Below are 24,125 nucleotides of genomic sequence, written 5' to 3'. Positions count from 1 at the left end.
GTGTGCAAATATAAAAGCATCAGAAAAACAAGAAGATGCAATGAAGTGAGTGGGAACATTGCTGCAGTACACAGTGGGACAGTGGGTGATGTTATCCAGTCCTCATACTCAGAAGGGAAAACCGAAGAAGTTTGTAACACAGAACTGGGACCCATACCAAGTGATCAAGACTAATTCACCAGTAAATGTCAAGCTACAATTATCTATGAGGCCAACAACTGTATGCTGGGCATTTATGACTGTTCAAGGGTGTGCCAGAAGCAATTCCACAGGAAGTGGGAATGTAAATAAGGTAGGAGCAAGAGAAGAAGAATTCAAGGGATGGTCAATGAGAGGTGGTGGTCCAGATATCTCACATGCAATATGCATTAAGTCCTAGGAAGTAATTGTTTGTATTATGTTACATGATTCTTTTACTTCTGTGTACAGTATGGGTAGTTGACACTGTTGCAGCTGAGACTGTGTGTTTGTTATGATTTCTCTACCGTATGTAGAGACATGCTGTCATGGACAGCGGGGCTTGTGAGAGAAAGGGAGGTGACAGTTGTCCCTGGGCTCAGGTTGCCATACAGTGGAGGGCCAGAGAAGAAGAATGATAGTGGTGGCAGTACTGTACCTCTTTGCTCGAAGCAGAAGCTGCAGGATCATCTCCTGGATGGAGGAGTTGTATTTTCCAGGCAACAAAATGCAATATTGTTCAGCTGTAGCTGTTTGATGAACTTAGTGTTTAATGTTTGGGATCTATGGAAGGAGGCAAGGAGGCTCAAAGATGTTTTCTCAGGAGTGCAACAATTAGTGAGTAGTAATGTGGTGCTGAGAGTAGGAAGTTACTCAGAGCTTAAGTGCATTTGAAAGAGCAGATGCAGGAGATAATCAGAGCAGTGCCAGAAATCATACACTGTGCGAGGCCAGAAGGGAAAAAAGGAGATATATAGATACAGGGGGTAGGATACTGAAAACCTGGTTCGGGACAGCAGGCGCAAGTGATGTGAACAGACTGAATGAAACTGCAGTAGTCACAAAAGAGCTGACTGAGGCAAACAGAGCAATAGCAGAGTGGTATTCCACAAAGATAATGACCCTGGAGTGTGGTGTGCTAAACAATGTGTGTACATTCCAGTAGCTTAATGATGAGGTTATTCAGTATGCCAGGGATTTGGCTAGTACTCTGAATCAAGATTTGGAAGCCTTAAAGCACGAATGCAAGTACTGGATTTTAGAATGATACTGACAAGACTGCTGCAATCCTCAGGTGACACCATTTGGAATGCAAAAGTAGAGCTGACAAATTTACAGGATGCTGCGCATCAGGCACTTCACAGGCAATTGAATCTGGTCTTGCTGTCCCTTGTGAAGTATTTGAAGGGCTAAAGGAATGTCCAGGAAGAGTTAACACCAGAATTGCAGCTAGTAGTGGAGCCAGATATCCAGAACTTGCTGTTCTTCTACCATAGTGCAGCAGTGGAAGTGACAGATAACACACAATTGTGCATGTCAAAGAGGACACTGGTAGCGAGCAAGCATTTCATATTTAAAGTCATGCAGTGCACACCTAACCGGTGAGGTTGTGCAGGTGAGACAAGAGGGGGTACTGCTAGTAGAGGAACAGGAGCGAAGAGACATCCATGTTGGAATGAGGTAATTGAGTTGAAACCGTACTATCAGAGATCAGGTTTACACCACCTAAACTCACTATGCAACAATGTGGTAGAGGCATTCAGTTGCTGTGAACAAGGGAAACTCATGGGAGCCAAATATTTACGGTTACAGAGTACTGGACTGTTGATGAATGGAATGAAGTGTGATATGACAGGACCTATGTTTTGTTTGCCAGCCACTATGACAGGAGTGACTCTGTTAAATGCAGCCCAACCACAGCTGTATTCACCAGACGTGTCCCTAGACATGTTGTCCAAGCACAACTTTACCTTCCTTAATGTCACTTGGGAACCCTTGTTAGACCGTCTGTTAGGTCAGGTGAGAGCCACACAGTAAAGGCAAATCATGGCAGAATAATTGCTACAGCATGTAAGTCAATATCAAGATAGCAGACACCAAGTAACCGTGACCTTAATGTCACAATTTCTGGTGCCTTAGTGAGTCTGATTTTGCTTGGCTTAGCCTTTATGTATCTGAGATAAGGAGGTGTTCAAGAGGCCTGATCCAGGGACAATATGTGTTCCTGTAGACTGGATTGCCGAAGCACAAAATGGAGAGCAGTTTCTAAGTTCAGGATAAGTTTGATAACTGTCTAGTAAATAGGGATAACCAGTCTAGTAATAAGTGTATTCATCCGTAGATTAAGGTGGAGTTACCTTGGGGAAGACTGGCCAAATTAAGATTTGGGAGGCTGGGTCTACTCAGTAGGGGAGGGCAGTGTACTGCTGTGACCCAGTCCTTGGACAGAAAATTATAAGTCTTTATCAAAAGAAAGGAGAACTAGCATGCAAGCCACAATAGAGCATTGTGTTAACAGCCATGGGTCACTAGCCACCAGTGTAGACATGCCAGAGTAGACATGCCAGTGGATTGCGAAGTAAGGATAGCTGAGCTAAGTGGTAAATGGCACAACATAGCAGTAACCACATAGCAAGTGTGGTGGTTTCACCACCCCGGGCAACTCTCTTGTTATGACATCATTCCTGGGTACCAGATTTTAGTGAAACAAATGGACACTAGGGACATCTAAATAAGGTTGGATTTTAAGACAGGGAGCACTTCTTGTCATCAGAAACCGCCAGCACCACTGTGATGCCAGAGCAATGTCAGACAGCGAGACAACTAGGCTCTGCCAATAGGACCCATGGATTTGAGACCTGTTTGCACCCGCCATCTGCACTAAGTCCTTTACTGAACTGGGTGCCACAGGGTTGCCAATCTGTCGTCCATGCCTACCACCACTGACACCGAGTTCCATTGCCCAACCCCTGTCCGAAGGCAGCAGGTTATTTCCTGAACACAGCAGACTCCCCACAAAACAGAGCTGAAGAGCCATTTCCTGTGAGGAATGTCACTGCAGCACAACATGTAGTGCCACTGACATTCAATGGTCATGGCCTCCAAAGGCTGCCCGTCACAGCAGCACAGGGCACCAGTTCAGCAGCTGTGCCGCCCATTCATAAGTCCCAGTGAGGGACAATGATGATAGATGTGCCTGCCTCTCTACTTCATGTACTGCAGTTAATAAAAGTAATGTGCACTGTAAACAGTGTAACGGTGTTTTCCCTGGGCCCAATTGTCTGTCATCACCACTCATCCCCCCCCCCCCCCCCCCAATATGCATAGTATACTTCAGAGCGAATGTACAGAAATTGGGCATAAGTAATTGAGTGAACATCAGTGACCTGAATACTAAACTGGACAGCCTACTCAAAGGCATTTTTGCCTAGTAAACTGTGACAATCCTTGGTGACGCTACCAAGTTAGCAAGAGACATCCACAGCTACTTGCAGTTTTCCTGCTTGGGTCTTCAGAGTGATTACTTGCCTTATGTTTTGGACAAAAATTGTTCAGTGTTACATACTATCCATAAATGGTAATTTCATTTCATCTGTATAATAGTGCAATCTGGCAGTTTCACCCAACATAATAAGGTGACTGTGACATCACACCCAACAGCTTTGTTTCTTGGAGTAGTTTCTCCAGTTAGCACTGAGTTCACTAGTGACCACTATATTTTGTATCCCTCGTGAGGAAGTGGACGTACCCATTTTGTTGGTTTCACTGGTATCCACAGAAAGCTCAACGAAGTTTCCTATCACTGTAGCTTAACCAGTTTTTGCATTGTTCTCATAAGGTGTTTATCATTGTTCTCTTTATTGCTGATGATGTGTTCAGAGCCGAAACTATACTTAATGGGTCATATATGATTAGGGTCTTATTCGGTACAAGTGGTTTGACAAACTGGAGAGCTTGCAAGATGTCTCCTGCTTTTGTGGTAAACAATGACATATTCTGAGGAAAGCTTCTCCATTCTTTGAGATCATGACAAAAGGAGACGCCACACACATATACAGGAGGGGGAAGAAACATATCAGCAGACCAACTTGTTGCCAAAGTTGTCATGGCCACTGATTTACTTCAGGCGAAGAGCTGCACGCCTGGTCATAATCATGGTTCTGTAAGCAACTGAAAACATTTTTTCCATGACGGCACTGACCATCCTGTCTCACAGTGGCATAAATGTAATAACAGTTACGGTAATTACTTTTCAAATAATAAACAGCTAACTTACTTTTTTCAATTTCATGTCCATTATAATTATCCGGGCTGTTATGCCGTGGTCGGTTGATAAATTCTGTGTTGATTCCCAACGTTTCGTCTCCGACTGTGGGAGACATCTTCAATTCATTGAGCTACGGACCCCCTTGAAGATATCTCCCGCAGTTGGAGACGAAACGTTGGGAATCGACACAGAATTCATCAACCGACCACAGCATAACAGCCCGGATAATTATAATGGACATGATATTTCCGGCCGTGAAAAATCTACATTTTTTCAATTTGTCCCATTTTCATCTGACTGCTCCTTATATTTCATAAGTTCCTAGCTTTAACACATTTAATCCACTTTTTTATTTCCGAACACTGAAATCTCACTTTGAGCAGATTATTGGTGCTTTTCGTGCACATTTTCCTTAGACGGCTTTCTTGCATTTCTCACAGATGTTGTTGGTCTCATTTCCTTTATACTTCCCAATATGGCACTTCTTTGCCTTTTTTTATTTGTCCAGTCCCACTATTGCTTTTTTGTTCCTGTCCCACTCTTAGTTGCTTTCCATTTGTGAGTTCATTTCCAGCTGAAAATGATGCCTTCCTCTTCAGGTTATTTTTTTTTATTTGATTGTATGTGGTCCACACATTTATTGCTGCCATGTCTGGGATATTGTAAAAGATAGGCCTCAGCCATCTCCTGAAAGCAAGCTTAGTTGAATATTTGCAAATCATTTGATCAATGACATATACATCCTAGTTAGTGGCATTCTTATTATTCTTCATTCAGTACTCTGCCAAGACACATTCTGGCTTGAAATCAGATATATTACTGAAAAGTTGTGTTACAACACGAAGCATGAAAGCCTTTCTGACAAATTGTTTATCACCATTCAAGACTGTGATTGTTGAATAAAGCAAAATGCAATGCAAGTACATTTTTAATTATGAGAACAACAATATTTAAAAAAGAGTTATGTCAGGAGTCAACCGACCTCATCTGCTGTCCCATGTATATTTCATGAACTTTTCATGAAATTGTGAAAATTCAGCAAAGAGCACTACACTACTGTCAGAAGCAGAAGTGGGGGAAACTCGTGAAGTTTGCTGGAAAGATGTTAAAACCTACATTTATTATTATGGAAATAAAAGCTGAAAGGTGTCTTTTGACCCCTTTTGCTGCACAACATCTCTCAGATAACCAGGTTTAGATCACAGGAACAACTAAAAAGAGTCCCTGTATGACAAAGGCAGTATTGACCAACCTACGCTCTGCAGCTATGCAATAAACACAGTGTGATCATATATCACGTAGCTAAGAGAAGGTACAGGAAAGAGTTAAGATGAAGATGAAATTGTAGGGTTAAGCAGAAAGAAAGAGAATACACTAAAACAAATTTAAAGTGCTGAAAGGCAAAACATGAAATAGTCACTTTCACAGTGAATAAAGTGCTGGCAACTAATGATAGTCAATAAGATTGCCATCATGACTGGCAGCTGCTTAATGCTTTCTAACACTTCATAATACAATTTAATTCCAAATAAAAGATATTTATCAATTGTTTACCTTTCAATAAATCTTGCAGGGTCAGTTTCACCTCTGTAACATAAGCTCCTTTGTGAAGAATTCCCTTCAGCAACTTCTTCAAGTGCTCACTATGTGTAGGGTCAAAATTGGGAATTTTTGCCATATTGTTGTTCTTTATTGCCAAAAGTACATCTAACATAAATTTCACTCTGGTGCTGAAACAAAAGCAATATATATGCCATAAGAATGTTGAATCAAGCACCAATCTAGCAACACAATGTTTGAATTATGAAGAGCACCTCTCAAAAGTGAGATAATGGCTACAAAATGTGACACAAATGAACTTGCATTAATACATCAGCAACCACAGATATTTTTGTATGCAGAAAACCAAGGTCTCTTATACAGGGTGGTGCATGAAAAATTGGCCCCAAGTACAGACTGCTTGCCAGCTACATACTAATTGTTGTCTGCCACAAGCAGATAGAACAACAAGTAGATAAACATGTAATAATTAGATAGTAAAGATCTAACAAACAAGTTAATGTAAAAGTCTGTATTTACTGCACTGATCTTGTCTTTTACATTACATTACACTTGGCACTGAAAAATGACCTCCTTGGGCTTCAATGCACTTTTGTGTGTGCCCTCACATGTTAACATATCCTTTGCACAATTATGCCACATCAATTGTCAAAATTTCATTACAAATATTGTCCTTCAAGTCTTCCGACATTATTGGTTTACACTTTTTCCTTTAGACTGTCCCACAGATAAGAGTCGCAAGTAGTTAGGTCCAGTGAACGTCGTGGCCACAGTCCTCTCGCATGAAGCGTGACAGGTTGCCCAATCTTGTTGAAAGCATATGTACATTCATGAGGGGTCAACTGTGCATAAAGTTCCTCAGACATCTGCATGTACAAAGCAGTTTTTAATGTTGTTTTGAAAAGTATGGGATCCTCAATCCAACTTGCCGACATAGCACACCACACTCCAATTATTTCACCATGAAGCAGTTCCTCATTAATCATGTAGGGATTGTTTGCTGACCAGTTAATTGTGGTCTGGAATTCACACGTCCTGTCAGATGAAACCAGGTTTCATCTCCCATGAAATACAGCAGTGGGTCCAACATTCCACTCTCAACTGACATAGCCACATGCAGTAATGCACATATTTTGCTATATCTTCCTCCTTCTGTTGTTGGACACATGTTATTTTGTAGGGCTCCATCCCTACATGGGGTAAAACACTTCGACAACACCTACGTGAAACATTCACTTGTTATGACAATTTACGTGTCAAATTCTTTTGGACTCCGGACTATTTGTGTTTGAATATCAATGTTCACAGCAGGTGTACGAATGGACAGGGCACAATTCTTTTTCCATTTGCAACTGACCTTTTAGTGTGCTACTTTGTCATCAACTCTTGTATACTGCTCTTTGCTGGTATGGATATGTTAGGACATTTCTTTGTAAAAAGGATGTCAAACTAAACACCTTTCGGCCATCTAGTTTCCAAACTTGTTTTATTTGGTTAACAGTTTAAGTGTCTCACTATGCCACCTTCAGGACCTGACCAACTTGTAAGAAGATTCTACCTCAGTTCTGATCAAAACAGGGGCCAGCAATGCTGGTATTAGTAACTGAACAGTCGGCAGAAGATGGATGAAGTGATCACTACAGCAAAAAATCTACTAATACCAGCCCTGCTGGTCCCTGTTTTGATCAGAAATGAGGTAGAATCTTCCTATAAGTTTGTCAGAGGCCTGAAGATGACGTAGTAAAATGTTGAAACTGGTAGCCAAATAAATAAGTTTGGAAACTAGGCAGCTGAAAGGTATTTAATTTGACATCCTGTATCGAACAGCTGAGTCCCACAACCATCTCCAAAAAGACTGACATACAGAGACTCTTTGCAAAAATGTCCCACATTTTCTTAAATGAACCAGCAGACATGTACACTTCCACTATTGTGATTTTTACTTGAAGTGCATACAGCTTGTTGAGATACGTCTTAATCAAGTCACAATGACTTTCATACTGACAATACAAAACTCAGATGGAAAAGCTTTGAAAAAGTAGACGACAATTGGTGGGCAACAATGAGCAGTCTAGTACTCGGGGCTGGCTTTTTGTACATCACCCTGTATTATTATCATCGTTTGTACACCAATGAGTTAAATGTATGTGAAAATAAACAACAAAATTTAGTAATTTCAATCAGAAGTTCCACTTGTTAAGTTGTAAGGAAATACTGTAGCTGAAATTCATAGTTAATGGTATAACTCTTATTAGCCTTCAGTAGATACTGACAGAAAAACAAGACAATGGATTTAGGAAAGATTGTAAAATAAGGGGAAAGTTTAGTGTTCTGGATGAAGACCTTGCCCCTGTTGAATGAGTGTATGAAAAGGTGTTTGAAAATCATTGCTTGACAATGTGTTTGCTTCCCTCCACACACCCCTTGGGTGACACTGCTCCAAATCTCTAGTCAATATATTCAGTGCAAGAGAATTATCAGCTGCATTGATATTTTAAATTTTTTCATATTGTTTATTTTTTCATTGCAACTGCACACTTCTTATGGTATGACTAGTTTCAATCACATTTGATCATTTGTAGCTGTCTGAACAACCTGTCATGTCTATTCAGGAACTATACTAAACAAAACAAGTCATACCATAAAAATGAGGATTCTGTGCAACTGAGACCGAAAAATAAACAACATAATTTTTGTTTTTTAAATTGCTTTAAATATTTAGAAAAAGTGAATTATCAGAAAATGTGTACAAGATAAGAGCCAAGAATGTTAATAGGTACTAACAAAATAACAACATAATTTTTTTTTATTATAGCTATAAAACTAGATTTCCTTGTAAATGTGAAGCCTTAACAGTGACCATCTAGCGTCTTTTCTGGATGACATTTTCTCCTGAACAGTCTCCAGCCAGAGATCTGAAAGGGGTACTATGCCTCCAGAATATTTTAGCCAAGGGATGCTATCTTTATTAACATATAGGATACTGCTGCATGATATGAAGAAATATGATGATACTGAAATCAGATATGACAGAAATTAATGAAATGTGGTGACAGGAAAAAGAGGATTTCTGGCCAGATAAGTATATTTTTATCAATCCAAAATCAAATATGGTACTGCAGGAATAACTAGCAATGAACAAGAAAATCGGAATGTGAGTAAACAACTAGGAACACTATAATGAAAAGATTTTCTTAGCAAAGAGAGACACACAGTCATGACCAAGCACCATAGTACAAATACATAATACATATTCCTACTATCTCTGCAGATGAAGAAGAGATTGAAAAAAGAAGGGGGGAACAGATATAAGAAATTATTAAGTTCATTAGGGAAGAACAAAATTTTAGTGTAATTGGAGGGGAGGGGGCAGAATTCAATAAGAGGAAAAGGAACACAAGGAAAAGTGGTAGGAGAAAATAGACAGGGGGAAAGAAACAAAAATAGAAGCTGCATGGTGGAATTTTCCACAGAATGCAATTTGATCATTGACAACACTTGATTTAAGAATCATAAAAGAAAACTGTACACATGGAACAGACCTGGGGAAACTGCAAGCATATGTGGAGTCTTCATAATTTATCAGTTACAAACTGCAGATTAAAGCAGAATAAAACACATAAATAAAAAAGTTAGAGAGATAAGACCTTGATAATTTGAAACAATCAGATTGTTGAGAATTTGAAAGGCAGTATTAGGCAACAAATGACTGAAATAGGCAAAAAAATACAACAGGAGATAGATGGGCAGCTTTGAGAAGACAACGGATAATACAAGATGTATTAAATTTAGGGGAAGGAGAAAATGCAATAATGTAGAAAATAATGCTGGTAAAAGGTAATAAAAGCATCTAAAAAAATTAGGTTGACATAAGGAGCAAATTGCAAATCAGGAATGGTTACAGGACAAATGCATAACTATAGAAGCTTGTATGAATGTAGTAATCATAGATGCTGTGTATAGGAAGAAACATTAAAAGCTCAGCTGGCAAACCAGTTTTTGCAAATAATGTAATGTTGAAAAGCAGAAAGACTATATAGACGGGAAGTGAAAAGGTAGTGGAAGAAGAAGAGATGGGGGATGTAGATGGGGGTGGGGGGCTGGAATACTGGAAGACGAATTTCACAGGGCACTGAATGACCTAACTCAAAACAGAGTCTCTGGAGTATATGGCATTACCTTACAACTGTTAAGATCCCTGGGAAGATCAAGTACGACAAAACTGTTGCAGCTGGGATATGGGATGCATGATGCAGGTGAAGTACCCTCAGTCTTCATGAAGAATGTAATATTTCTCTTGTCAAGGAAGACACAAGCTGACAAGTGTGAATACTTCCAAACCATCAGTTTCATAAGTCATGGTAGCAAAATGCTAATATGAGTTGTCTATAGATGAATGGAAGAAGCGAGTAGAAGCTAACCTGGGAGAAGATCACTTTGGATTCTGGAGAAAAGTAAGGACATGTGAGGCAACACTGACTCTGTGACTTACCTCAGAAAATAAATCGAAGAAAGACAAAGCTGTATTTATAGCCTCTCTAGATTTAGTAAAAGCTTTAGTCAATGATGACTGGAACAGATTCTTTGCAATTATGGAGGCAGCAATAAAGAAACCAAACTGCAGTTTCAGGAGTCAAACAAACATGAAAGCAATGCAGTAGTTGGGCTTGTAGCCTACCCCCGATGTTATTCAGTCTATACAGCAAGAAATGAAGGAAACTAAGGAGAAATCTGGAAAGGGAATTTAGTTTCAGGAAGAAGAAAACAAAAAACTTTAAGGTTTGATGACGAGACTGTCATTCTGTCAGAGACAGAAAAAGAAATAGGAAAATCATTTGAATGGTGTGGATGGAAAGATGAACATCAACAAATCTGAAACACTGGTAATAATGTGCAGTCCAGTTAAATCAGGTGATGCTGGAGGAATTAGGAAATGAGTGTCTAAAAGTATGGTAAAGGTTTGCTATTTGGACAACAAAAAAACAGATGGTGGTAAAAGTGAAGAGGATATAAAAAGCAGACTGGCAATAGCAAGAAATTTTTTTCTAAAAAAGAGAAATTTGTTGACATCAAATATCAGTTTAAGGGAAGGGAAATATTTTCTGGAAGTATAAGTGTGGACTGCAGCCTTATAGGGAAGAGAGGCAAAGGCATTTCTACAGTAAGCAGCTTCAAATGGATTTAGGTCATGGCAGTTAGGCAGAGATGAAGGGGTCTGCACAGAATGGACAAACATAGAGAGTAGCATCAAACCAATCTTTGAATTGTTGATCACTACAAAAATATACCTAAAAAACTGTTTGGCTCTAAATGTATTCAAGGCACCAGTGTGTATTAAACTTCAGTTGTGAAATGATTAAGTCCTAAGTGGCTGAATTTCAAGTAGAAGATTTAAATATGTTCTCTCTGGTGGCTCCGAAGTATTTGAAGAACAATAATCATTATGTAGAAAAGGATCAGATAGTCTGCTGTAGATGTTGTTATAATATTTGCTCAGAATGATCTGTGACCTCATTTTCTTCATCTAAGATTTTCTTCCTATGCAACTCCAGCACTTTAACAATTTGCTACAACTGAAGTTTACTGAAATTTTCACTTTGTTTATTGTATCCAACGATCGTTCTCTATATCTACAAAAGAGGGAATGAACATTTATAAAAAATGTAAATGTAATTCACAGTCACACATAAAAATGATTCATTGCTACAGTGAACAGCCTCCCTCTCTCTAGACATGTTACGTACTCGATGCAGAGTGTTTTTTACAGAGGCAGCTGTAACTGCAAATTTTACCTTTATAATAGTTTTAAAATTAATTAAGATTCAGTGTATTATATGAATAATTATAACAATAATCTGAATTTCAAATAAATGCTTTACTCAGTATTATGTGAGAATGACAACTAACTTTTCTCTGAGGTGCTCTGATGAACCCGCCTTCTGCTGGAGACGCAAAATCAGTTCTTTCAGAGCTATTGGATTATCTTTTCTAAGTGTGAATCCCACACTCTTTAAGATTATCAGAATAAGTTCAATTTCTTTTTCAGTAAATGTCTCTGATAAAACTTCCAGAATGTCGTACATTAGTACAGAATCAAAGACCTAGAAATACATAAAATAAGGTTGTTATGACTCAATAACAATAATAATAATAATAATAATAATAGTAAAACAGTGTGACCTATTCAAGGTTAAAACTAAAGCATCAGGAAAATTGACATAAATGACAAATTACTGATAAGGGTAAATAATCTTTCATAAAATAAGTTTTTTCTTTGGAAGAGTAAATACAAAAATAAATATATGGAAGGCAAATTACATATACTCTTATATTTATGAAACCTGCAACACTAAAAAGGATGCATGCCAGACAAACACACTTAACGACACAGATTAGATACCCAGAATCACTAAAAATGAGCAAGTTTGTAGGAGAATTCAGTAAGGAGTGAAGTCCTCATTTACTGCCATCAAGCCTCTAACTGTAGTGGAATGTTTGTCAAAGGGAGTCTGAGTACCTTCCTGAAGAATATGCCCCCATATGATTTGCATCTAATATAATTTTTAATAAAGATGACATTTTTATTTTTAATTACTAGTCATATGAAAACAAATTAAAATTTGATACAGACATGAGTGACGCCTTTTATGAATACTCATATTTTCATACAGACAGTACTTATAAAACATGTTATTTTTATTAAAAAATTACAAGTCCATACAGTTAATTAACATTTTCATTTGTCAATAAATATAAAATTTTTAGAAAAGTAAAAAGTTACTTACACAAGATTTGAACCAGCAGCCGTATGATTACACTAGATGCTGAGCTATCAACAGATTTGTTCATAATACACATTTTGCTTAACAGTGCTCCTAAATCTTCTGATCTTCAAAGGAGACTTTTTTAGTATTTTTGAGAACTGTGTCATATTGTTTCAGGACATTGATGCCTGGGCACTGACCTCCAAATTCTATGAGCATGATGAAAACAGGAGAGGGCCACCCTGTAGGGCCCCTTATGAGCCCACATCGCAAAATCAATGTTTGCAGGATGACCGTGACAAACAAGATGCTGAGCAACAATATCCCAGACATGATCAATGAATTATATGGTAGTCAAACAATCAGCTAAGGGATGTAGTGGCACCTACCATTCTTTGCAGACATTTTGTTTATTGTCCAATACATATGTCCAGCTGCAATATGAATTCTGTAGTTGCCCAGACAAAGGACAGTATCTCAGTCTCCAAAAACCCACCTCTGCATAGTGGCTGTTGTTCAAACTGCCTTCGAGACATAGAAATAAAGGGCACATGTTGAATCCAACAGTGATCCAAATCATCATAATTAGAGGCTGTCAACTAATGCAAACTGCCAGATTATATACCACTTTAGCAACCAAAGCATCAGCAGCCATTATTTTAGAGCACGCAGAAGTAGAGGCCATCCAACAATTCTCCATTTGGCAGTCAACCCACCAGCGATGGTATTCTCACAGCCATTGCACTACAAGACATTTGTGGTTTTTATCCCATGGCAACTGATGCAAAGAACCATGTTACAGTAATGTGGCCTGAAGCTGTCAGCATTACATAACCAAGACAGACATTTTTACCATCAATGCAGTTCCCCAGCATCAAAATAACACAGTGGACAAAGCTGTTAGATCCTTTACGGCCATCCAGAAAAAAATGGCATATTTGTTGCTTTCTTCCATCCACCAACTCCACACATATCTCTGTCAAAATAGCATCCCCAACATGAGCCCAAATGATAAAAGTTTGGAAACCCATTTGCCAGTGAGCAATCATTCTCCTTTTCCAAGCTCGCTCACATGGTGATAATACCCATAGTTACAATGGTGAGGCATACTGGCACTTCTTTTTTCACATTTACACTTCATTTGACAGTTTTTCACTTCCCAAGTTTGGTGCAAGCTATCTTTCCAGTCATATGAGATAGGATGCAGCTGAGATTGTGTGTACACCATCTGTTTGCAATTTTAATCACATTATTGAATGCATTCTCCAAGTTTGGAATCATTCAGGCCTTCCTTCTGTAGGTTGCAATTTTCACAAATATCAGTGTATTTTTGTAAGATGATGATATGTATCCAGTATAAACATGCAAATGACAAATGTTACACAGAACAAAATTATTCAACAAGCTGTTCGTTCATCTTGCGTCTTTCAGTTAATACTCGTCGCCTGTATGCTTCCATCTATATTGGAGAACCTCATATATTTCAACTTTCATTGGGTAGCTTTTTAAATGTTTTTCCATCTTAAAAAGACTTAAAATTTTAATATGGCCACAAAGTCTCCTGCAATCAAATTGGAGTCATGCAATCAACTTGGAGGTCAAAAGTTTAAACCCCTCTTGTACCCTACTGCACAGTGTAACACTTGTGATATATTTTCACAAAATTCTGAGCAGTGCTCCATGACCATATCTGAATCATTCTCTAATTTTGCATCTCACAGCATACAAACCATTAATTTCGACAATATTATGACAAGGATAGATTGGTACACACCATGCAGAGGAGATGTTGAGTCACAGACAGGTGCAACAAAAAGATAGCTATATATTTGATCCTTCCACCAAAGGCCTTCTTCTAAAGTAGAAAACACACACACACACACACACACACACACACACAGACACTGACACAAGCACAACTGACACATACACGACCACTGACTCTGGCCAATGAGACCATTAATTGCTGGACATAGGTTACATCATGAAAAATTATCAGTTTACCATCCTGCTCAACACACTCTGATTGCCCTGTTATAACACCCTATAATTTTGTTAACAGTAGCTGTTGGCACTAATAACTCATACAGGGGAAGGTGGAATTTTCATGTATAGGACACTGTAAAGGAGGAACCACACCCTCCTTTCTCAAACTTGGCCAAAATGGAAGAGAGACAGGCAAATTTTAACAGATGGAATTTAATGTTCTATATTCAACAAAACACATCTCATTATCTATCCTAGAACTATTAGCAGTTTATGCCAACACATGGAATTTTAATATGAACTTTCAAAAAGAATAAAATTTGAGGATAATATTTTTGTAACTTTCATCAATGGGATTTACATTACAATTCATCCAGGATACACATATCACTCTACACTGTTTAAAGTAAGTATATGCTCAGTATAATGCACAAATACCTACAGAGTTTCTTTGGAAAGGGTAAATGTCACAATTATAGGCTGTGTCACTATGTTTATTACATTACAGATGGATGCGGTAAAAATAAATTTTAGGAATTTTACAATTTTAATTACATGTAGGCAAAAGAAAAGATAATAATTACTAAGTGGCAGAGTGTAAAGACATTCGTAACATACCCATTTGATGCCTTATTAAGATTCCATGCACAAAGAACCTGTCAACCATGTACCACCACTGTCTATTTTCACAGTCAAATCACTTATTACTACAGGAATAAGAAGAACAGTACAGAAAGTTGTGATTTCTTATGCTTTCTCAGAGTGATTAATTGATGGTATATTCTTGGATTTCTTGCTGAGATGACAATTTTAATTTGCACACACATTTTTGCAGTTGACCTGGTTGCCTTCTTTGAGTGCTCCAAGCATTGGTGTTACAAGTGCAAACTGCATAGACTCTAATCAGTCTGTGACATATTGCTGGTGTCACATTGCTTTTTATAGCCAAGTTTGACTACCATGTCACACTGCTTTATAGCCAAGTTTAACTACCACTGTGTTCTGCCCTCTTTGGTATGTATTCGCCATTAAACACAAATCTCCTCAGCATTTTCCAGGTCTGATCAGTAGGATGATCAGCAATATCTTCATGAACTAAGTAGTAGGTCTCAAGTGTTCCTTAAATAAAATTTATTGACTTTTTACGAGGTTTCCCAGCATTCTTATACTGACGGACTCTTTAAACATGCTGTACCACAAACATGGAGATTTTGACATGATACTGCATGTATCATATTTCATCCAGTGATTATATTCTAAACAGTGCTTGGTGAAACATAACTTGCTTGGCTGTTTAAATCAGCTGTGCTGCTGACATTCCTTGCACCTTTCGAATTTTCTGATTTTCTGTCCCATTTAGGACACGCCATGAGACATACTCTTATTAAAGGCACTCTCAGTGTCAGGTGAGACAGTCTGCATGCACCAGCAAACTCGAGGGCTGTGTCGGCGGTAGCATAACTGCTAGCAGGGTCACCCAGCAAGACACTCCTCAACAGAGGAGTCAGATGAATCATGTCTCATGTAGGGCATGGAGGGCGGCTCTTTAGATGAAGGGAAGCCAACCTCCCTAGGGCAGTAATCCCCAATGGAAAATCCTGGTCCTCCAGCTCGTGGGCTGGGCATGGGGCTAACAACTCCACTTCATAAAATGGAACTGTCACAGATACCATGCATAGGCCTCAGAAGGATATGGATTGCATGATGATGATGACACAACAAAGAAAAAGGTTAACAAGAAGGAAAATGGATATCATGAGAGCCACCTGGAATGTCAGGACACTCAAGAGACCTGGCAAACTGAAATAAATTAGAGACAAGATGGATAATTACAGAGTGAAAAGAGCTGCACTACAAGAAATGTGATGGAAAGGACAGGGAATGATTGCACTGGCAAAACATATATTGATGTACAGCAGAGGGGATACAGACCATCACAGTACTGGCTTTCTTATACATAATTCAATGAAGACAAATGTAATTACTTTTACAGTACTTAGCAACAGGTCGTATTCTTTGAGAGTTAGGGCAAAATTTATCAATATTACAATGATGTGTGCCTATGCCCCTACAGAGGAATCAGACAAAGATGAGAAAGATGCATTTTACTCCAAACTGGAGGAGGAAGTCAGCAAAGTTCAATGGCATAATGCAAAAATGATCCTTGGTACATGAATGCAGAAACAGGGAAATAAAAATATGTATAGCAGCATAGTAGGGCAAGAAAGCCTGTATAAAGTCAGTAATGATAATAGACTAGGGCTGACAGACTTCACCAATGCAAGGAGATGATGATTAAAAGCACGTGGCATCCATGGAAAGATATTAAGAAGTGCACATGGAGTTACAAGAAACCAGGTAGACCATGTAATTATTCATAAACAGCATGGATCAGACATTATGGAAGTTAGTAGCTGTAGATGGATAGATGGAGACACAGAGCATTACATAGTGCAGATCAGATATAGCAAGAACATATATATGGCAAGAAACAAAAAGGGTATGGGAAAAGCAAAACATTATATAAAAAGTATCCAAATCTAAGAAAAGAAGGAAGAATACACGTAGAAATTAAAAGAAAGGATCAACACAAGAAACAGCATATGAAAAGAAGGGCATGCAAAAACTAAATGGGGGGCACTGGAAACAGCCATCAGTATAGCCACAGAAAAACTACTTGGGAGGGTAGAACACCAGAGGGCAATGAAATGGTTCAATGAGGAATGCTCACTGATAATCCAAGAGAGAAATGTTGCAAGATAAAGAATGCTGCAAAGCAAAACAAGATTAGTGATGAAAGACTACTGAGAGAAGAGCAAAAGAGTGGAAAAGTTATGCAAGATGAAGAATTGGCAGTACGAGATGAAGAAGGTAGAGCAGTTGGACAAAATGTGGGATGATAATGAGCTACGAAAGATCTAGAGAAATGAAGAAAGAAAAGAGGATTCCAACCACATAATGATTAAAGTGGAATCCTAATTGGACACAAAAGCAAGGGCAATGGGAAGAGTATTTTGCTGAGTTACTGATGGAAAAGGGAGGGGTGAACAGAGATGAGACCTAGAATGATGAAGGGGAGTAACTGAATTTGGAATTGGAATTAAAATCAGAAGTGGAGGAGCAGGAAGTCAAACCTCTAGACTTCAAGGAAGTGAAGAATGCAATAAAAACTTAAAGAATAATAAAACAGCAGGAGAAGGTGGCACCTGATGGCAAATTATTAAAATTGGGGTGATAGACAATAGAAACAGCTGTTAATGAAATAACCAAAAAATGTACATAAAGGGGAAAAAAATGCCTAAAGGTACACATCTACTAGCAAGTAACTTCTGAAATAACTACTGCAAGCACTTGCTGAGCTGTTTTACATTAGAACAAAAACTTGCGCAAGTTTACTTCTGCAAGTCACTTGGGCAAGTTAATTTCAGTAGCTTGTTGCAAGTATTTGCAGAAGTGTTTCCACTAGAGACATGTCATGAGATTGGCAAGTGAATGTTTACAGTGACATGCCAAAAACCAGAGCAGTCACCATCATTGTTGCAGCATTATTATTGAAGGAAAATCACGATGAAAATCAAAAAGTTAAGAAAAGATAAATGTTTGAGTGAAGAAATGAGTACAGAGGTGTACATATTTATCAAGAGACATTACTGAACTAATGAAAATTACAGGACTTTGCTCCGATTAAAAACTTTATGAGAATGTCACATGCAATTTTTGAAAACCTCTTGTCAATTCTACAATAAAATGTCTGAAACCAGCATACAAAAATCCTGCAAACTGTATCACCAAGAGATCACCTGTTAATTGTTCTTCAACTTTTGCAAACAATATTTATTTCTTTTATTACAGACGTAATGCATTTGAAAACAGTATACAAAAATGCTGGAAGCTAGATCACCGAGAGATCGCCTTTTAATTATTTTCGATTTTTGCAAACATTATTTACTACAAACATAATGCATTTATGTTTACACTACAATTAAAAATTAGCTAAAATTTAGAGGTCTCTACTGGCACTCTTCATTTCCTTCTGGTGAAACCAAGTAATTGATTAATTTTTTCGCTCTTACTTGGCTGGCGGTGGGCAAATATATATGTTTATGGGTTCCCACAGTACATTGGTTCAGTCCTTGTGCCACCTTGTTTTGACAATCACACTGTCATACCAATACTGAACTTCCAGCAACTGTCAAGTTTGGCAGGTACTCACAGCAACATGCAGGCAACTGTTTCCACTAACTTGTGGAAGCAAGTACATAGAACTTGCAGATATTGACTTGCTGAGGGTGTGTCCATGTCAAGTGACTTGCAGAAGCAGCTCCTGCAAGTGATTTGCAAAAATTTACTTCCTAGTGGACATGTGCCTTAAGGATTGGAGCTCGAGTATAATCTGTTCATTACATAAGAAAGAGAATAGGGCAGAGTGCAGCAGTTACTACAGGATTATTTCCTAGATACAACTTGAAAGGTGATCAGCAAGATTTTAGCCTCTTGGCTAGAATGCTGTGTGGAAATGATAGTGGGGGATTATCACTCTGGATTTAGGAGAAATTGGTCCATAATAGACCAGATATTTTTATTGAGACAAGTGCTAGAGAAATTTTATGAATACAACAAGCAACTTTATCAGTTGTACATTGATTGTAAACAAGCATACAACAGCCCACACAGGAGTAAGATCCTCCAAAGTATGAACAATTTTAGAATCCCACAAAAATTAGTGAAGTTGACCACAATTACAAAGAAAGCAACAGTTTGCAAGGTCAGAATAGAGGAAGAGTTGTCAGGAGAGTTCCATGTGGGAAGGGAGCTGTGGCAGAGGGATGTGACCTATGCACTACTCTTTAAGTTAGCACTACAGGAGATAATTTGACAAATGCCAATAAACCCAGAGGGATCAATATTGAGCCAGCAGGTCCAGGTGGTGGCATACACTGATGACATTGCATTAATTGCAAGGAATATCAGAGCTTTGAAGAATAATTACACTGCATTAGAAGGATTAGTGCGAAAGTTAGGACTGTATACAAATAAAGGAAAAACAAGGTATATGATGGTGGGAGATCTTGGTGGGGATAGAGAACAGACTTTAATAAAAGTAAACTGGAAATAGTACCAAATACTGGAAAAGTTTAAATACCTCAATAACAACAGATGATATGAGGACAGCAGCAGAAATTCAAGGAAGGATAGCGCATGGAAACCAATGTTACTATTCCCTACAGAATATATTCAAATCCAGAAATGTCTGTAGGGGAAAACACCAATTACATTTGACTGTTTTAAGACCTAGTAATTCATGGATTAGAAGGTTACCATAAAAGAGGAAAGCTAGTTACTGATATGGGAAAGGAAGATTTTGAGAAAAATGGTTGGGATGGTGAAAGAAGAAGGAAGCTGGAGAATAAGGACAAACACAGAACTAAAGACACTTTTTGGACAGATGAATATTGTAGTGAAAATGAAGCAACGAAGAATAAGACGACGGACTGGACATGTACAGAGAATGTCAGAACTTCAAATGTTAAGAAAGTGTTTATAGAAAACCCCAAAGGGAGACAGAGATGAAAAAGATCCAGGAAATGGTGGTTTGAAGATATGGAGGAGAACCTCAAAGCAATAGGAGTCAGGAAATGAAAAAAAAAAGCATGGACAGAAAAGAATGGAGGCAGGTGACAAAGGAAACCACGATTCTGCAAGGAGTGTAGCACTGACCAGAAAGTAAGTAGTACATTTGTGCAAAATGCAATAGGACTACAAATTAGTTTCCAGGGGCCCACGTCATCTTTAATATCACACATTGGACCTTATATATTCTACTGCGGGAGTGAAATGCATGGTTGCCATAGTTATGGAGTCTTAGCCAGCAAAGTTTAGAAAAGTGATAGTTGATTTTCTCTTTCTTTCTCAGCCTCAATTGAAAATAAGGTAATAAGCCTTCTCAGTGCATTAGGCATGCCTCATAACGCCATTAATGTCTCCCAACACAATTAAATAGCCATCTTTAGGTACACAAGGAAGGTATTCCGTTACAACTAACAGTTAGTAGCACTGGAGTATGGACACAACATGTTGGTAAAATACATTAAGTACATTCCCAGCCGAAATGAGGGGAAGTGTGAACATCACATTCACAACTTCGCTGATTTTTTGTACCAAATCAGTTACTTACAACATCCAAGACATAGATATGGTCAGTTTCAATATGGCCTCCCTCTATGCTAGAGTCCTACTTTCGGAATCCATGCAACTAATGGGTAAAACATTTGGTAATTACTGATCTCTTCATTCAGGCTCTAAAGTCAGTATGTATATTATCAGAGATAGGACAGCAATGGATAGTCAGTTATCAAATGATGTAGCAAACATCTGCATGGAATATTTGTAAGTAAAGGTACTAAAACCTACAAATTGCAAGCTCACAAATTTCTACTAATACGTATGTACACATGTTTGTGGTATTGCCACATGGAATGGAAAACATCATAACTTCATGGAACACTCAGACTTATTTATCCTAATATAAAATTCATGATGGAACATGAAAAAGAAAGCTGGCTTGCTGTCCTCAATGTATTAAATGTACACCCTACCTTAGAGTTGTATGGGTTGTAGATGTAGAAGAGTAGATAGATCCCTTGGTCATTGAGTACAGAAGATCCACACACACCAGTATTTACCTTTACACCTCTGTTGCCAGTCATCAAAACGAAGTGCTGTGGTAAGGATAGACAAGGACCGATTTGTCAAAGAACAATAACAACTACAAATGGTTTTCCAAAGAATTGTTGAGGAGGTGGGGGTGGGGGTGGGGGTGGGGGTGGGGGTGGGGGGGGGGGGTGGGGGGGGGGAAGAGAGAGAGAGCATCCAATGGCCTTTCACTCTCATCAAGGAAAATTGGCTATGCAATAAAGAAGATGTAGGTTCACTAACCAATCAATCAAAACAGTCTGAGAGGTGTAACGAATGTCAGCAACACTGCAGAAAATCAGCTGGAACTGAGCACTGCTTGGTATACTGAAATAAGGTACAACCAATATTATGGCACAGGCTCCAATGTTCCACAGCAGCACAATTAAGGAAGCCATCAAAATAAAGATATCTGAAAACCTTACAAACAGGAGCAAAGGCCTCAATTTGAACAAGGTTTGGGAACTCATCTATTAAGCTCTCAGGAATCATTTGTTAGAGACACCAAATTCTGAGGAACTCTGCATTTCTCAGAATAATGGAGTGGATACAGGAAAAATGATGTCTATCAGAAGGCACAGTGGTAACCTGATGTTAAATTCAGTTGACACAACTCAATATCTCACAACTGGTCGGAGTACAGGTAGCAAGCACACAGAAGGCTACTGCTCAGAGTACCTGAAGATGATGAGTGGGTCAGTTGTCAAAATACTGTGTCTAATGAGGATAAGTCAGTTCGGCTAGAAACATAAAAATATTCATCTCACAGATCCTCTGTGTGTCGGTCTAAGTCTGAAATTACTGGAAAAGTTAATGACAGATACTGTTTGCACAACAGTTCCTTAAAAAATCCAACAGATCAAAGGAGGAACATTCAACAATTATTCCAAAATATTCCACTTACCTTAAAGTTGTACAGATGAGATATTATTAGCACTATATTGTCAAGTTGTTTGTCTTCAGTATCCTTTATTTCACTGCACAGTTCATGAAACCTTTTTACACTTGCTTGCAAGAAGTGTATACCTGCATGAATTAAGACTCCACATGAGTAAACTTTCAACTGTTTCACAATAATATAATGATACACGAAAGAATATTAGAGTACTCCCTACTCTCGATGCCTTTTCCCTCAGTCTGTCTCTCAGCAACCAAAAATTGCATTTTGGTAGCAGTTGAGCACGTTAAAATCAGTGTATTTTTTGTATAATAACATAAAGAATAAAATAAAGTAATTAACAATGACTGAAATTACTTAGATCATAATATGAGATGACTATTCTGCTTTGAAGGTTTTGTCATTTTATTTGTAATAGTTAAGGAATGTAACAGTTTTAGTTAATGCAGCCACCTCTTACTACACTTGTGTTCAGATTGACTGTGTGGTGCACCAGTGAATAGGAACAGTCAAAATGGCTAAATGGCTACATCAAAATGATGAACTGTTGTACCACATAGAAAAGGTTGAAAGGGTTAACTTGTTTCTGCCACAAAAGAATTCACAAGAGGGAGGACTCAAAAGCAACAGGAATTTTACAATTAAATATTTTATATTTCACAAAACATATAAAAACTTTTTTCACTTTCAAAATAGTGTCAATGCACTTGTCCCAACACTTGACTGACTAAGGCAAACAGTTTCTAAAGGCATGACTGTTCAATGGATCAGTTGGACGTACAGCTCTGGGATTTGGGACTGCAGCATGTTGTGTAAACTCCAAAATACTTCCTGAGGGCAACTGCTCAACATCTTCATGTGGCCATTATTCTGGAGTTTCCTATGAAATAATTTCAGCACTTGAAGGTAATAAAGCTGTTTAACTGAGGTACCTTGGATACCATATTTAATGATGGACTATTACTAACAACTAAGAAAACCAACACTGTTTTAACATTGAGTCTCACATATTAAAATAAAGCTTTTCACCTTGTTTTGAGTCTGTTTCATAACATCTAGTATACACTAAGTGCTTTTTGTAGCAAGAGATTTTCATAAGATCCACAAAGCAATGAATATTTTCAGCTGAATTTGATATTAGTGCACTGTTCTGTCATGTCTGTAGAAGCAAAATTGCCAGACGTGGGAAAAACAAGTGCACAAACAAGTATTATGACCTAACACCTACCTATGGATGACAGTTGGTCAACTAATTCAAAACAGTATATGTAGAACCATCACAAAGGTGAACACACCTCTACTACCACTCCACCCAGAAGAAAAAGGAGCTTTTAGATCCCATCTCACATACTGTGTTTAACAACATCATATTTAGTAAAGATTACCCAATACTTTACAGAACCAAACTACAGGACGACGAAAAAAGTAAGTAATTGTCTTCTACTAATGGAATCAAAAAATGTAATTCACGATAACATATCCTATATCTTTCAAGCAATATTTCCAGTAAGTGAAATTTAACAAATGTATGCACTTTCTAAAAATGTTGACGGAAAGAAAGAGAAATAAGATCATTACCCACTTGAGTTTATATATATACACACACACATATATATATATATATATATATATATATATATATATATATATATATATATATATATATAAAAACACACACACACACACACACACACACACACACACACACACACACACAGAGAGAGAGACAGCAAGACGATATTTTCAAAACAATCCACAGATATATGCAGAAGTTGGACAATGAAACGTACCTACTTCAGTATCCACATTGCTATGCAAAACAGCAACAAGCAATGCATGTTCCATAATCAGTCTTTCAGGTGTCCTTACTGGTACTACAAGTGATTCCATCAGCAATTCTGATAAAATTTTATTCATGTCATGTCTGCTGTTACTCATATACAACTGCTCCACCTGAAACAAACGTAATACAAGGGAACCTAATTAACAGATGAAAAAA

General features: G+C 38.1%; 1 protein-coding gene across 3 annotated transcripts in view; it reads right to left on the bottom strand.

Moving 5' to 3' along the window:
* Positions 1-24,125, bottom strand: part of LOC124595654 (nucleolar MIF4G domain-containing protein 1-like) — a 122,477-nt gene that overhangs the window by 53,192 nt on the left and 45,160 nt on the right. For all 3 annotated transcript variants that reach the window (XM_047134495.1, XM_047134496.1, XM_047134497.1), the window contains exons 4-7: positions 23,917-24,079; positions 22,133-22,254; positions 11,693-11,886; positions 5,780-5,955 (exon numbers count right to left, since the gene is read on the bottom strand). In XM_047134495.1, the coding sequence (XP_046990451.1) occupies positions 5,780-5,955; positions 11,693-11,886; positions 22,133-22,254; positions 23,917-24,079 (655 nt within the window). The remainder of the gene's footprint in view (positions 1-5,779; positions 5,956-11,692; positions 11,887-22,132; positions 22,255-23,916; positions 24,080-24,125) is intronic.

This window comes from Schistocerca americana, chromosome 2, assembly GCF_021461395.2.
Source record: "Schistocerca americana isolate TAMUIC-IGC-003095 chromosome 2, iqSchAmer2.1, whole genome shotgun sequence".
Classification (NCBI taxonomy): domain Eukaryota; kingdom Metazoa; phylum Arthropoda; class Insecta; order Orthoptera; family Acrididae; genus Schistocerca; species Schistocerca americana.
This window is presented reverse-complemented; position numbering and strand designations above follow the sequence as displayed.